At 32.1% G+C, this 12,829-nt stretch overlaps 1 protein-coding gene across 2 annotated transcripts in view; it reads right to left on the reverse strand.

Annotated features, from left to right (window-relative positions):
* LOC143068853 (claspin-like) overlaps window positions 1-12,829 on the reverse strand; it is a 39,961-nt gene that overhangs the window by 15,761 nt on the left and 11,371 nt on the right. Inside the window, exons 8-22 of one of the 2 annotated variants that reach the window (XM_076243194.1) lie at window positions 12,398-12,440; window positions 11,949-11,986; window positions 10,301-10,373; window positions 9,875-9,972; window positions 9,264-9,354; window positions 8,787-8,904; window positions 6,359-7,057; window positions 5,730-5,839; window positions 5,085-5,338; window positions 4,343-4,499; window positions 3,789-3,929; window positions 3,234-3,331; window positions 2,477-2,595; window positions 1,776-1,912; window positions 882-1,005 (exon numbers count right to left, since the gene is read on the reverse strand). In XM_076243194.1, the coding sequence (XP_076099309.1) occupies window positions 882-1,005; window positions 1,776-1,912; window positions 2,477-2,595; window positions 3,234-3,331; window positions 3,789-3,929; window positions 4,343-4,499; window positions 5,085-5,338; window positions 5,730-5,839; window positions 6,359-7,057; window positions 8,787-8,904; window positions 9,264-9,354; window positions 9,875-9,972; window positions 10,301-10,373; window positions 11,949-11,986; window positions 12,398-12,440 (2,300 nt within the window). Of the gene's footprint in view, window positions 1-881; window positions 1,006-1,775; window positions 1,913-2,476; window positions 2,599-3,233; window positions 3,332-3,788; window positions 3,930-4,342; window positions 4,500-5,084; window positions 5,339-5,729; window positions 5,840-6,358; window positions 7,058-8,786; window positions 8,905-9,263; window positions 9,355-9,874; window positions 9,973-10,300; window positions 10,374-11,948; window positions 11,987-12,397; window positions 12,441-12,829 lie in introns of both variants that reach the window. The other variant, XM_076243193.1, reaches the window with a different exon arrangement.

Raw genomic sequence — 12,829 nt, forward strand, 5'->3', positions numbered from 1 at the left:
AGATCATAAAATATTTCCATACACCAAATATAGTTGACCTATGGCATATAGTATTAGATAAAAAGACCAAAACTTAACTTTGACCACTGAACCATGAAAATGAGGTCAAGGTCACATAACATGTGCCTGCTAGACATGTACACCTTACAATCATTCCATACAACAAATATAGTAGACCTATTGCATATAGTATGAGAAAAACAGACCAAAACACAAAAATTTAACTATAACCACTGAACCATGAAAATGAGGTCAAGGTCAGATGACACCTGCCAGTTGGACATGTACACCTTACAGTCCTTCTATACACCAAATATACTAGCCCTATTGCTTATAGTATCTGAGATATGGACTTGACCACCAAAACTTAACCTTGTTCACTGATCCATGAAATGAGGTCAAGGTCAAGTGAAAACTGTCTGACAGACATGAGGACCTTTCAAGGTACGCACATATCAAATATAGTTATCCTATTATTTATAATAAGAGAGAATTCAACATTACAAAAAATTTGAACTTTTTTTTTCAAGTGGTCACTGAACCATGAAAATGAGGTCAAGGACATTGGACATGTGACTGACGGAAACTTCGTAACATGTGGCATCTATATACAAAGTATGAAGCATCCAGGTCTTCCACCTTCTAAAATATAAAGCTTTTAAGAAGTTAGCCAACGCCGCCGCCACTGGATCACTATCCCTATGTCGAGCTTTCTGCAACAGAAGTTGCAGGCTCGACAAAAAACTACCTCGACCAAAAACTTTGGAACTTAAAATCATTTATACAAGATATGTATACCATTACAATTAAATATTTACATGTTCAAAGCTTTACACTTATCATTCTATGCAATGTTAATTATTCACAACAAATATCCTTACTTTGAGACAAATTTCCCTGAACATAGTCCCAATAATTCAGCCATATTTCCCTGTGTACTGTCAGGAGCTGCTTGTGAGTTCATTCCAAACAAATTCTTGCAGGATGGTGTTCTTTTTTCCTCATCTATAAGTGAAAGTGTATATCTTTTATAAAAATCTTTTTAAACGAGTAGGAAGTCATCATGTTGTACCTGGAAATTGGGTAACAAACAAAACTTGGCAGTAACCACATGGTGAAACACAAAATTTAATCAATAATGTTCTAGTATTTGCCATAGGAAAGATCATTTTGCATGCAAATGATCCTGAACAAATCTCAACATACCAATTAAGAGATAACTGTATTGTATTTGAAGCTTTAAGGACGTCCATCGGTAGTTTTACTGTCGCAAATTTAGTTTACCTGGCGACGTGTAGCGATGACAGGTAAACGGGTATTTGCGACAGTAAAACTAGCAATGGACGTCCGAAAAGCTTCAAATACAATACAGTTATCTCTATTCTAATGCAAAACAAGTTCATAATTAAATTTCGATCATTATTTCAGTGTAAAATCTTCATTAAAGAAAATTCCGCGAAAAGATGTTATCTTCTTTGGTCCCTACACTAGGTGACGTCATAGGTATGCTTCCTGCTTCAAACATAAACAACGGGCGTTTTCTGGTTTCTGTGCCGCTTCAGAATGAATCAAAATTTGATAAAAAGAAAATTTTTAGGTGCAACATTTGAGTTTCTTGGCTTATTATTGTAGAAATTACATGTCAATACATTCAGCAATTCAAAATGTCGGCTTCCTTAGTTACAGACAAGGAGATAGAAAATTTTACGCTAACTGTCATCCAATCAGAACCATTGATACAAAATAATTGCATTAGAAAGGGAAATTAAACTCACCTCCAAATCGTCCTGAGCAAAGACCCAGCAATTCATCCATGTCACCAGTATCTTCTTGGCTCTGTATTAAGTTTTTAAAGTTTGGTGAATCTGATCTTGACTGTTGTGGCTTTTTTTCAGATCCAAATTTCAAAAATCTAAAACAAAAAGGTAGCCATATATAAAAGTTGGCAACATGAAAAATCCTTAAAATTTCTTCAAACCAATTTCCAGAAATACAGTGGCTTCTGAAGTGTACATAATTGGCTTATCTGGTTGGTAATTCAAAAAAGTTGTTCAAAATCGTTTACTTTTGATATAAAGGATAAGTAAAGACAACTCTCCACAATAGACGAAATGACACAGAAAATAATAACTATAGGTACTGTATAGCTTTCAACAATGAGCAAAGCCCACACTGTATAGTCAATTATAAAAGGCCCTAAATGACAAATGTAAAACAACTCAAACAAAAAAACTAACAATATAATTTATATACAAAATATTGTTAAAAAACAAATATGTAACTAATAAACAACAATCGCCGAATGACAGATTCCTGACATAAGAAAGGCACATACAGAATATGGTGGGGTTATTCTAGTTTAATAGTCTTAATACAAATACAAGAAGGCATGATATGATTGTCAATGAGACAACTCTCCACCAGAGACCAAATGATGTTAAAGTTAGTCATCAAAGCATCCTATATTCCACCTTACCCATCAGCATCTAACATTTGTGATTCCTCTATGTAAAAGTTATTTCCCTGGGTAGCACTGTTCTTTCCGTATAGATCCTGAGATTCTTCTATTGGCAATGACAGGCTTTTCTTTAATGGCTGCTGTTTAAAAAAGATTTTATGCTACATTGTATTTTTATATAAAAAAAAATGATACACAACACTCAAAAAGAATAACAACTATGTTGCAGTTTTGATTTTGATATATATTAGCTAAGTCTAATGAAGTTGCTAGTAATGATATTATTATCAAGTTTATCATATTTGCCGGAGGACTGCCTTAATCTATCTAGTAAAACAGATTACCGTATCTAGAACACAAGATAATATAAATTAACATGTAATTGTAACATTACTTTACTTAATTAGTAATGATTAGCTCACCACAGGTTTGTTTATTATTACATGTATATTAAAATTTGATAACTCGAGTTGATATTTATGCAATATCCAATTCTCACGTGCTATTGAAATTATAGACAGCATTATTTCTGAACTTTTTGTAGAGAATGTCTATTAATCTTGGGTTTAATGGAATACAGTAATAATATACCTGTAACTTCATCTTTATAAAGAAACTCATTTTAAATTATTTTCTTGAAAGGTATATCTGAACATTATGGAGAACTCAGTTTTTGAAAAGAAGAAAGGAGATGCCAATTTTGGGTTGACAATAAAGGCTGGAGGACCTATAGAGCTGGAAATAACACCAAATAAGTGTTAAATCCATATCATACCTGGGTATTGTCCAATCCTGATAAATGTTTGGAAAAAGGTGTAAAAGCTTCCTCTTCTATAGAATCATTACATTTGTGTTCTTTGTTATTTTCTTTATCTGTAAAACAATAATAAGTAAAAGTTTAACAATATTGATGCAAAATAAACAAGAATGTGTCCATGGAACACGGATGCCCTACTTGCACTATCATTTTCTATGTTCAGTGGACTGTGAAATCGGGATAAAAACTCTAATTTGGCATTTAAATTGGAAATCATATCATAGGTAACATGTGTACTAAGTTTCAAGTTGATTGGACTTCAACTTCATCAAAAACTACCTTGACCTGAAGCAGGACAGACAGACAGACAGACAGACAGACAGACAGATTTTTTCTCTCTTTAGAATTGACTTTTTCAGTTTGTCAAATATCATTAAACTCTGTGTTTATGAATTTTATTGCATTGGTAACTTCCGCCAAAATAGCAATGACAACAATTTTATTATCACATAAATGTATCATGCTGTTAATTTAATAGACCATCTAATATTACTATTTCAAGTCACAACTCACTATGATCACTGTTAATATCTGCCGACTGTTGACTGTCCTCAACATTAGTTGCTGAGGACTGTTTGCTTTCTTCATCATCACTAATATGTAGAACTCTTGGTTTCTTTTTCAGAGAAGATGGCTTCTTTGATTTTATTATATCTAAAATGGAAATTCCTTTAATGATAATGTTATATTTCTTTATTATAATGTATTATGGTTGCTTACTTATATTTTTTAATTTTTTATTTAATGAATCTCTCTCTATTTTCGAAGTTTGCTTACCAGATGTGCAGGGGTTGTTGGTTTGAGCCAAGACAGGGAAAACAATACTAAATACTAGAAAATTGATAATTGCTGCTTCTCTGCTTTCTTATACAACATATGTGCTGTAATTTTGAATTTCAGCAGTCAACATTTTTTAAGATTGATTGACATCTTCTTAATGTTCTGTAACGTTGATCCACAATGTTGCAAAATGAAAGTCAAAACTCTGGGTAATTACGGCATGACTTAATATATCAAAATCCTTCTTTTTTTTTTAAAAATATAACACAAAGTTTATAAAAATATACCATCGTCATCATCACTATTTTCATCTTTTCCATTTTCATCGTCATTCTCTTCATCTCCTTCATTGCCATCGTCATCACTGTCAGACATATGTAGTCTGAATGCAGACTCATCGTCATCATCATCTACCTCAGCCTCATCATCACAGAATGGGTTTTCCTGTAAAAACATGGTGCATGCTTTATATTAAACTACAAATTACACAATTTAATAATTACAACCAACAAGAATGTGTCTGAGGTACACGGATGCTCCATCTGCACTATAATTTTCTATGTTCAGTGGACTGTGAAAATGGGATAAAATCTCTAAATTGGCATAAAAATTAGAAAGATCATATCAAAGGGAACATGTTTACTAAATTTCAGTTGAATGGACTTCAACTTCATCAAAAACTTTAACTTGAAGCGGGACAGACGGATGAACGAACAGACCAGGAAACATAATGCCCATAAATCGGGCATAAAAACAGTGAGTCAAAGTCTCTAATGGTCAGGTTGAAATCTGTTAAACTTATCAATGTAAACTGTTTACAAGGTGTTTGCAGTTATATGTAGGTTGTAAATTTTCCCCAATATTCAATATATTTTTTTTTTACTCTGTAAGACACAATATAACTGGTTCAAATGTTTCCAAAAGTTACATATGCTCTTGAATATATTCAAACAAACAAAAAATAAAATTCAATCCCTGAGTTTACATATAGCCCTTAAATGCCCTTTATGCAAATTGCGTGAAAATTACCTCTTTTTTGTCCTCTTCCTCTCCCTCATATTCTTCCTCCTCACCAAATTGCTCATCGAACTGATCGTCCTCTACATCTGTATCAGACTGATCAGTCATTTCTTCATCATCGTCCAACACCTTGTCTTCTCCATCATCTGCATAACCTTCCTCATTATCAAGGTCAAATATCTCCTGTCTTTGTTTCCTATGCTCTTCTCTCTTTACCTTCATCTTTTGCTGTAATTTCTCTTTCAATGCTACTAGTTTGGCTCCTGGAAATTTGAAATTTAATACACAAAGTTAATATTTTGAATTTGTTTTCATACAAAAATAAGGAGATATAATTGTAAATTAAATACTACAAGTAGTGTTGCTTAATCTGTATTCTGTTATTAAGTTGCCAAAACAGAGTTTTGGAAACTTTCAGTTTTTGTCCCATTTCATCTTCTTCTGTGGTTAGATTTATGAGAGCTCAACCCTCCCAAAAATCTGGCACTGTGGTATAACAGTATAACATAAGAACAAACTGTACAAATCAAAGCTCAGCATCCCCTCCCCAAAAAAAATGTTGTACAGAGGAAATAAAGCAGTTTTAAGAGTATTTACAGTTCCCTAGTCTATTTTTTGTTTTAAATATTTCAACCTTAGAAAAGACTAACTAACCTGGTGCATCAAACTGACTCATGGAATCCTCTTTCTCTTCAACATGATAGACAAATTTGTCCAATTTTAATTCTTCTTTGTTAGCTTCTGTTTTCTCTTTATGTATGACACTGTAAATAAAAAGACAAAACACAAATAAGTATTTAGTTTATTCATTCTACTCATAGTTTGGTAATTTCCATTCCTTTCAAGGTGGTTCCAAATGCCTCGACTAAAATTAGTTCAGCACACTTAATTTTCATAAATTTTGACAAAATATTTACTTTGACCCATTGACAAAAATATAACACTTTAAAAAAACTTGATCAAATGACTTGTTTTGATCATTGAGAAGATTAATATTTCCTAAACAGTAGAAAGTGTTTTAAAACAATTAGTTAATTTTTAGAGTAAGAGTTTTCTCCCTGTAGAGTTATGAACCTATGTAATCTCTTTCAACATTCATCATTTTTAATTGCCTTGTGGTTTCAAAAATCTTTATCAGTATTTTTTATAATTTTAGTCATCCAAAAAAAAAATACCACTGTAACCTCTTATTTTATTGCTCAGTGCTGTAAAATCAATACTAATGAACATAAATTAATACATTGTGTATGTTCTGTGATAAAAATTTCATGAATTGAATTTACCTTAGTTCCACATCTTTCTTTACATGCTTGGGTTTTTTCTTTCCATGTGCCAAAAATCTATCCATCAGTTTATTAACTCCAGGATTTTTAGGTTGTACATTATTCACTTCTAAATCAAAAATGTCTTCTGGGCCTACGCTTAGTTTTGGAAGAGAGGATAGTTCTGCTAATATTGCTATTTTTTTATTTAAAGGTTTGGTGGGGGATTTTTTAATGTCATCATCTACAGTGTCTGAGCATTCATTCTCCTTATTTTCACTATCCAATTTATCACTGGCAGTATTTTCAACTGACTCCTGGCACAAAGAATCACTGGACGGTTTACTTTCACTTTCAATTTTATGACAATCTGTGTTATTTATAGAATCTGTAGAAGTTTTAGCACTATCACTCTGTTCTACTGAATCGTCGACATCCATTTTATCACTTGTCTGATTATCAGTTATATCTGGTAGACTGTCACAATCATCATCTTTTTGACTCGTGGTTGATTCTGCAGTTCCTGTTTGATTTTGAGACAATACTTCCTCTCCATCAGACTTTCCCTCATTAAGTCTGTCAGTAGAAACAGCATCCTTGTCATTACTATTTTCTGGTTTATCCAACAATATCACATTATCATCCTTTTGAACAGCAATATCCTCTTTCTTGTATGAAAGTTTAGCTTTAGTAAGTATTTCTTCAACTGCTTTGGCCTTCCTGAAAATTAATAATAAATAGTTTGAATATTTAAAATAAAGTATACATGTATATATAAGACAAATCAAAAATAGTATGTTTTATTTCTTGTTATGAATCTGTGAGTAGTTAAGAGTGAAGAGCTGGTATTTATATCAAGTTATACTAGTAAGGATTAACTGAAATTTTATATAATCTATTGCATGTAAGGCATGTAGTTCTGGACATTGCTGTACAGGATTTAATATTGTATAGTCTTCTTTTTTTTGCATAAACCATGCCATTATTTTGTTAGCATTTTTCTAATATGTTTTAATTAGTTCAGACATTGTTAGTTCCTGATTCAATATGTAAAATTTTGTGTTCTGTATATACATTGAACAATTTTACTATGATTTTAGACATCAAAATGTGAAGTGTTAAATAATAGAAAGGAGGATCAATACTATCAAAATAGCCGCTTTTTTGCGCCTTTCCCCAAGTCAGGAGCCTCTGGCCTTTATTAGTCTTGTATTATTTCTAATTTTAGTTTCTTGTGTACAATTTGGAGTTTAGTATGGCGTTCATTATCTCTAAACTAGTACAGTCGACTCTCGTTATGTCGAAGTCAGCCGGACCAGAGAAATATTTTGAGATACACGTAGTTCGACTCAAATGAACAGCGGAAGTTCGACAATCTAAGGGACACAACTCTTGCATAGCTTGATAAAGCTAAAATAAATGCGGGTGAATATGGCAAGGGGATCGATATTCTAGTATTCAGATCAATGTATTTGTATGTCACAGTCTTTTATTATTATAATGACATTATTTTTACTTACTCAATTGTTTCAATTAAATCAAAATCCTATGGCTTTTCCAAGAGAGTACATTTTTTTTTGTAATTTCCAATCGATAGTTTCGTTATTCAGGTCGGTTATAGCTGACAAAATTGTTTATTCTCGGATACAAGAGATTTAAGAAAATTTCTATTCAATTTGTTTTATCTCACTATTTCTTTTCAAAAGAAAATATAACAAGATTAAAGACGCCGTTTGAGTAGTTTTTATGTGATCATCAACGGAAGCCATACTCCTCACTTTATACACACCCAAGCGCATTAGTGTAAATCACAAATTAATTGTTTTGTAAACATTTTAAATACTTTTTCATGAACATTAACAATGTATCACTAATTATTTATAAAAATTCTATAAAAGATAATCTTAGGTAAACACTCATGGAAATAGCATGTCATAAATCAATACAGTGGTCAGTGACCGGAAATCTAATTACACGTGTATTGTCAGATTAACTCTTCAATCCATTTAAATCCCGGAGGTCATGTTTTGACATATGTGTATTAGTTCGAGATAAAAAATGAATTTTGAATGCTTTTGTTTATCTTGGGACCGTAAATTTAGTTCGACTCAACCGAAATTTCGACTCATCCAATTTCGACTCATCAGGAGTCGAATTACATACTTTTGTATGGAATAAAGTTCGGGACCACGTGAAAACTTCGACTCATCCGAAATTTCGAGTCAACTGAGTTCGAGACAACGAGAGTTAACTGTATATATATTTGTTTGGGGCTAGCTGAATGACGCCTTCGGGTGCGGGAATTTCTCGCTGCATTGAAGACCTGTTGGTGACCTTCTGCTGTTGTTTGTTCTATGGTCGGGTTGTTGTCTCTGACACATTCCCCATTTTCATTCTCAATTTTATGTTTATCATGTCAAGACTGATAACTCCTAATAAGTACACATACAATGAGTCCCTAGTCCCTCGTAAATTCTTATATTGTTGTTGCTTATTAGAAGCTCTTGCTAGAAAGTCTTGTAAACGTTTAGGTTCAGGTTGATGGTATGGTATATTAACTCTTGATTCTGAAAAAAAAAAATTATACATTTAATTTAAATGAATATTAAAATTCTTACTGAAATAAAGGCAAATTCAATATCTAAGGCTCCAAGGAGTCAGCATCATTCACCTGATTTAAACAGATGATATCAAACATTGGAGAGCTATGAATACAAAGTTTTCTATTTCTCCAAATTTGCTGGTATTTTCATAATAATAAAAACAGTTATCTAGGTGGAATATAACTTTATAGAGGAAATGAAAAAATGACTGCTGTGTGTTTTTAAATTTAGTATTGTAATTTGAACTATCTTGCGGAGAAATATGATTCTTATTAAATCTCTTTGCAAAAGCTATATTTAACAAACATCATAAAAAACTCTACCTCTAATAAGTCTTTGGGTTTCACTGTGTAGTTTTAACTTGTCTTCCTGTTCAACCTTTTTCTTTGACATTGTTGCCTTTTTGGAAGCTCCCTGTATGAAATATAAACGTTATTAATATTTATAAATGGACAAAATTCTTGCTATAAGGTCAGGTACAGTTTGTATCAACCAAGCAATGTGTACAAATAAAATTAAGACACAACCTATATGTTCTGTGCAATAAGTATCCAGGTTTCCAAAAATAAATACTGCATGGCAATTTTTACACAATGAATGTTGATATAAAATGCATAGTCACGTTTTTAAATTAAAAACTTTTTATCATTCTACAATATTTGCATTATATTTACACCTTTTAAAACTAAATACTTTATATCATTCTTCAATATTTGCTCTGTTTTAATCTATTTTCTTGTTCATTTTCATTTTACATTAACCAGTATACCTATGATAACTACGAGTCATTTTCAAGAAAACAAATTGGATAAGATCAACTGGTTTATATTCATTAACCATTCAGAAAACTTATAACCAATGCTTGAAGTGAGTATTTCACTTTTGGAATTCTATCTAGGCAAAGATGTGGTCAACTTTAAAATCAATAACCTACCATTTTAAGCTTTTTCAATAATTTGGGGTCCATTGCTGATTCATCAAAACCTTCATCATCCCCACCCTCATTATTACTGTCAGAGGCTGTGTCTTCACCTACAAGCAAATAATATTTAAAAGTTTAATAATAGTTCATGGAATGATGATCATTTTTGTTTATCAAATACAAATATTTTAAGTAAGCCCAACTTATCTCAGTAAAACCAAAAAACAAAACACTTATATTTTATCCAAGGGAGATAATTAAATTCCTAGTAGTAGACAACATTCATGGCTTTGATTAATCTTGTACACCATATTTGACACAAAATTCACTATAATCATGCATAGTGTCATGCATCAAAGCTTAACAAAATGTATTATAAAAGTTTATATTTAACATATAACTTGGAACACCCTATGAATTAAATGTTTACTATCTCACCACTGTTCCTTGCTGCACTGTTGCTATCTTCCTCTGCATCAAACAGATCACTATTGCCAAATATAGACTTGGTCTGCAATTAAATTCATAAAATAACATAGTTATTTCAAAGTTTCAAAATAAAAAATATTTTCAAGTAAAAGGTACTAACTTCTTCCAAAATTAAAATAATAGTCTTTGGTAGAGTTTCATAACATTTTAAATTACATATGTCTATATAAGTCTAAACATCAACCCAACAATGTTAGATCTGTAAATTTGCTTTCGCAAATTTTTGGTTCTTCCCTCGCCGGGATTCGAACCCATGCTACTGTGATATCGTGACACCAAATCGCCTGCACTGCAGCCGTCCCGCTAGACCACACGACCACCTGGGCTCTCAAAAAAGAGCTTTCGCTGGCCATGTGTTACCTTTCCACGTCAGTTTTAATCTAGCGGCGTACTACAGTACATGATATATAAGGCATGAAGATGTTATTGTTACAGATCAGCTAAATTATCTATAGTAAAGGATCCTACAAATTAATGTAAGATACAGTCACAGAAAATAATTATATTCATAAGTACGTCTGAGTCAGTGACAACCCTACAACAGATGTATCCATCGGATCGCCATCAATGATGGTGATACATGGCTGTGTACATAATGTATATACAACTCGTCTAAACATCAACCCAACAATGTTAGATCTGTAAATTTGCTTTCGCAAATTTTTGGTTCTTCCCTCGCCGGGATTCGAACCCATGCTACTGTGATATCGTGACACCAAATCGCCTGCACTGCAGCCGTCCCGCTAGACCACACGACCACCTGGGCTCTCAAAAAAGAGCTTTCGCTGGCCATGTGTTACCTTTCCATGTCAGTTTTAATCTAGCGGCGTACTACAGTACATGATATATAAGGCATGAAGATGTTATTGTTACAGATCAGCTAAATTATCTATAGTAAAGGATCCTACAAATTAATGTAAGATACAGTCACAGAAAATAATTATATTCATAAGTACGTCTGAGTCAGTGACAACCCTACAACAGATGTATCCATCGGATCGCCATCAATGATGGTGATACATGGCTGTGTACATAATGTATATACAACTCATCTAAACATCAACCCAACAATGTTAGATCTGTAAATTTGCTTTCGCAAATTTTTGGTTCTTCCCTCGCCGGGATTCGAACCCATGCTACTGTGATATCGTGACACCAAATCGCCTGCACTGCAGCCGTCCCGCTAGACCACACGACCACCTGGGCTCTCAAAAAAGAGCTTTCGCTGGCCATGTGTTACCTTTCCACGTCAGTTTTAATCTAGCGGCGTACTACAGTACATGATATATAAGGCATGAAGATGTTATTGTTACATATATATATATATATATATCACTATGATCATAAATAAAAACTAGTGTGGATTTAACGTCTGTACAGAAGGTTTGTGCGGGGCCTATTGCATTATAAAATATCGACAATAAAAATAGTGAAAGAAGACACACACCTTCATATCCAGATATATGGTATGGTATGTCTCACATTGTTTTTCTTGATAAAACCAAACAGATTTTTATTTTATTTATTTTAGTCTCTTTGATTGCATGTCATGAATGGTCTCCTCATGAATTATTTTTGTTTGTTTGAGTTTTCTTACCTTCATAACTGCAGGACTGTCACCAGTTTCTTTTTTATCTGTAATGGTACATATTATTTTTAAAAATAAAATAAGAAATGTTAGTGATTAGAAAGTACATATTTTCTGACATAGTTTAGTTGCTAGCCTAGACTAACAGAATCAATGTTAGGATAGAAAGACACTCAGATCAGATAGTCCTATGGAATAGTCGTAATTATGTGTTTTTTTATGATGTATTTTGCTTTTTAATATCAAAGTAGTTCTGTTTTTCTATGTTTATCTGTTTGAAATAAATTAGACCTTTTGGATATGACAGTAAAATGACATCACATTCCGTGATAATATTTTTTAAAACTTTTTTTGTCGGTCATTGTAGGATAATGAATAATTTTTTTCTTAGAAAAAATAAATTTTATAAACACATATTCACACTTTTTTGGAATCATGCTATACATATTTTAAATTACCTGCATCTTCTTCACTGTCTGAATCTATATTTGTTTTTACAATCTGTAACATAAATAAAACATTATTTAATTTCATGCTGTAAAACAATCTTAAAGGTCATTTTGTCTTAATTAACAAAATATATATATATATATATATATATATATATATATATATATATATAAAATGACTGAATAAATAGTCAACGATCAATCTTACAGGGCGATGGATCATGTAATATGATTCTGTACACTACAAAATATAATATATAACAAGTCAAAAAGGGTACAACATCACCATTAAATAACTATAAAATATACAAATATTAGATATTTCGGATAACAGATATCCTTTATCAATAATAGCACGATGTCAAATGAATATATATATACAACTTGTCTAAACATCAACCCAACAATGTTAGATCTGTAAATTTGCTTTCGCAATTTTTT

Source organism: Mytilus galloprovincialis, chromosome 3 (genome assembly GCF_965363235.1).
Source record: "Mytilus galloprovincialis chromosome 3, xbMytGall1.hap1.1, whole genome shotgun sequence".
Lineage (NCBI taxonomy): Eukaryota > Metazoa > Mollusca > Bivalvia > Mytilida > Mytilidae > Mytilus > Mytilus galloprovincialis.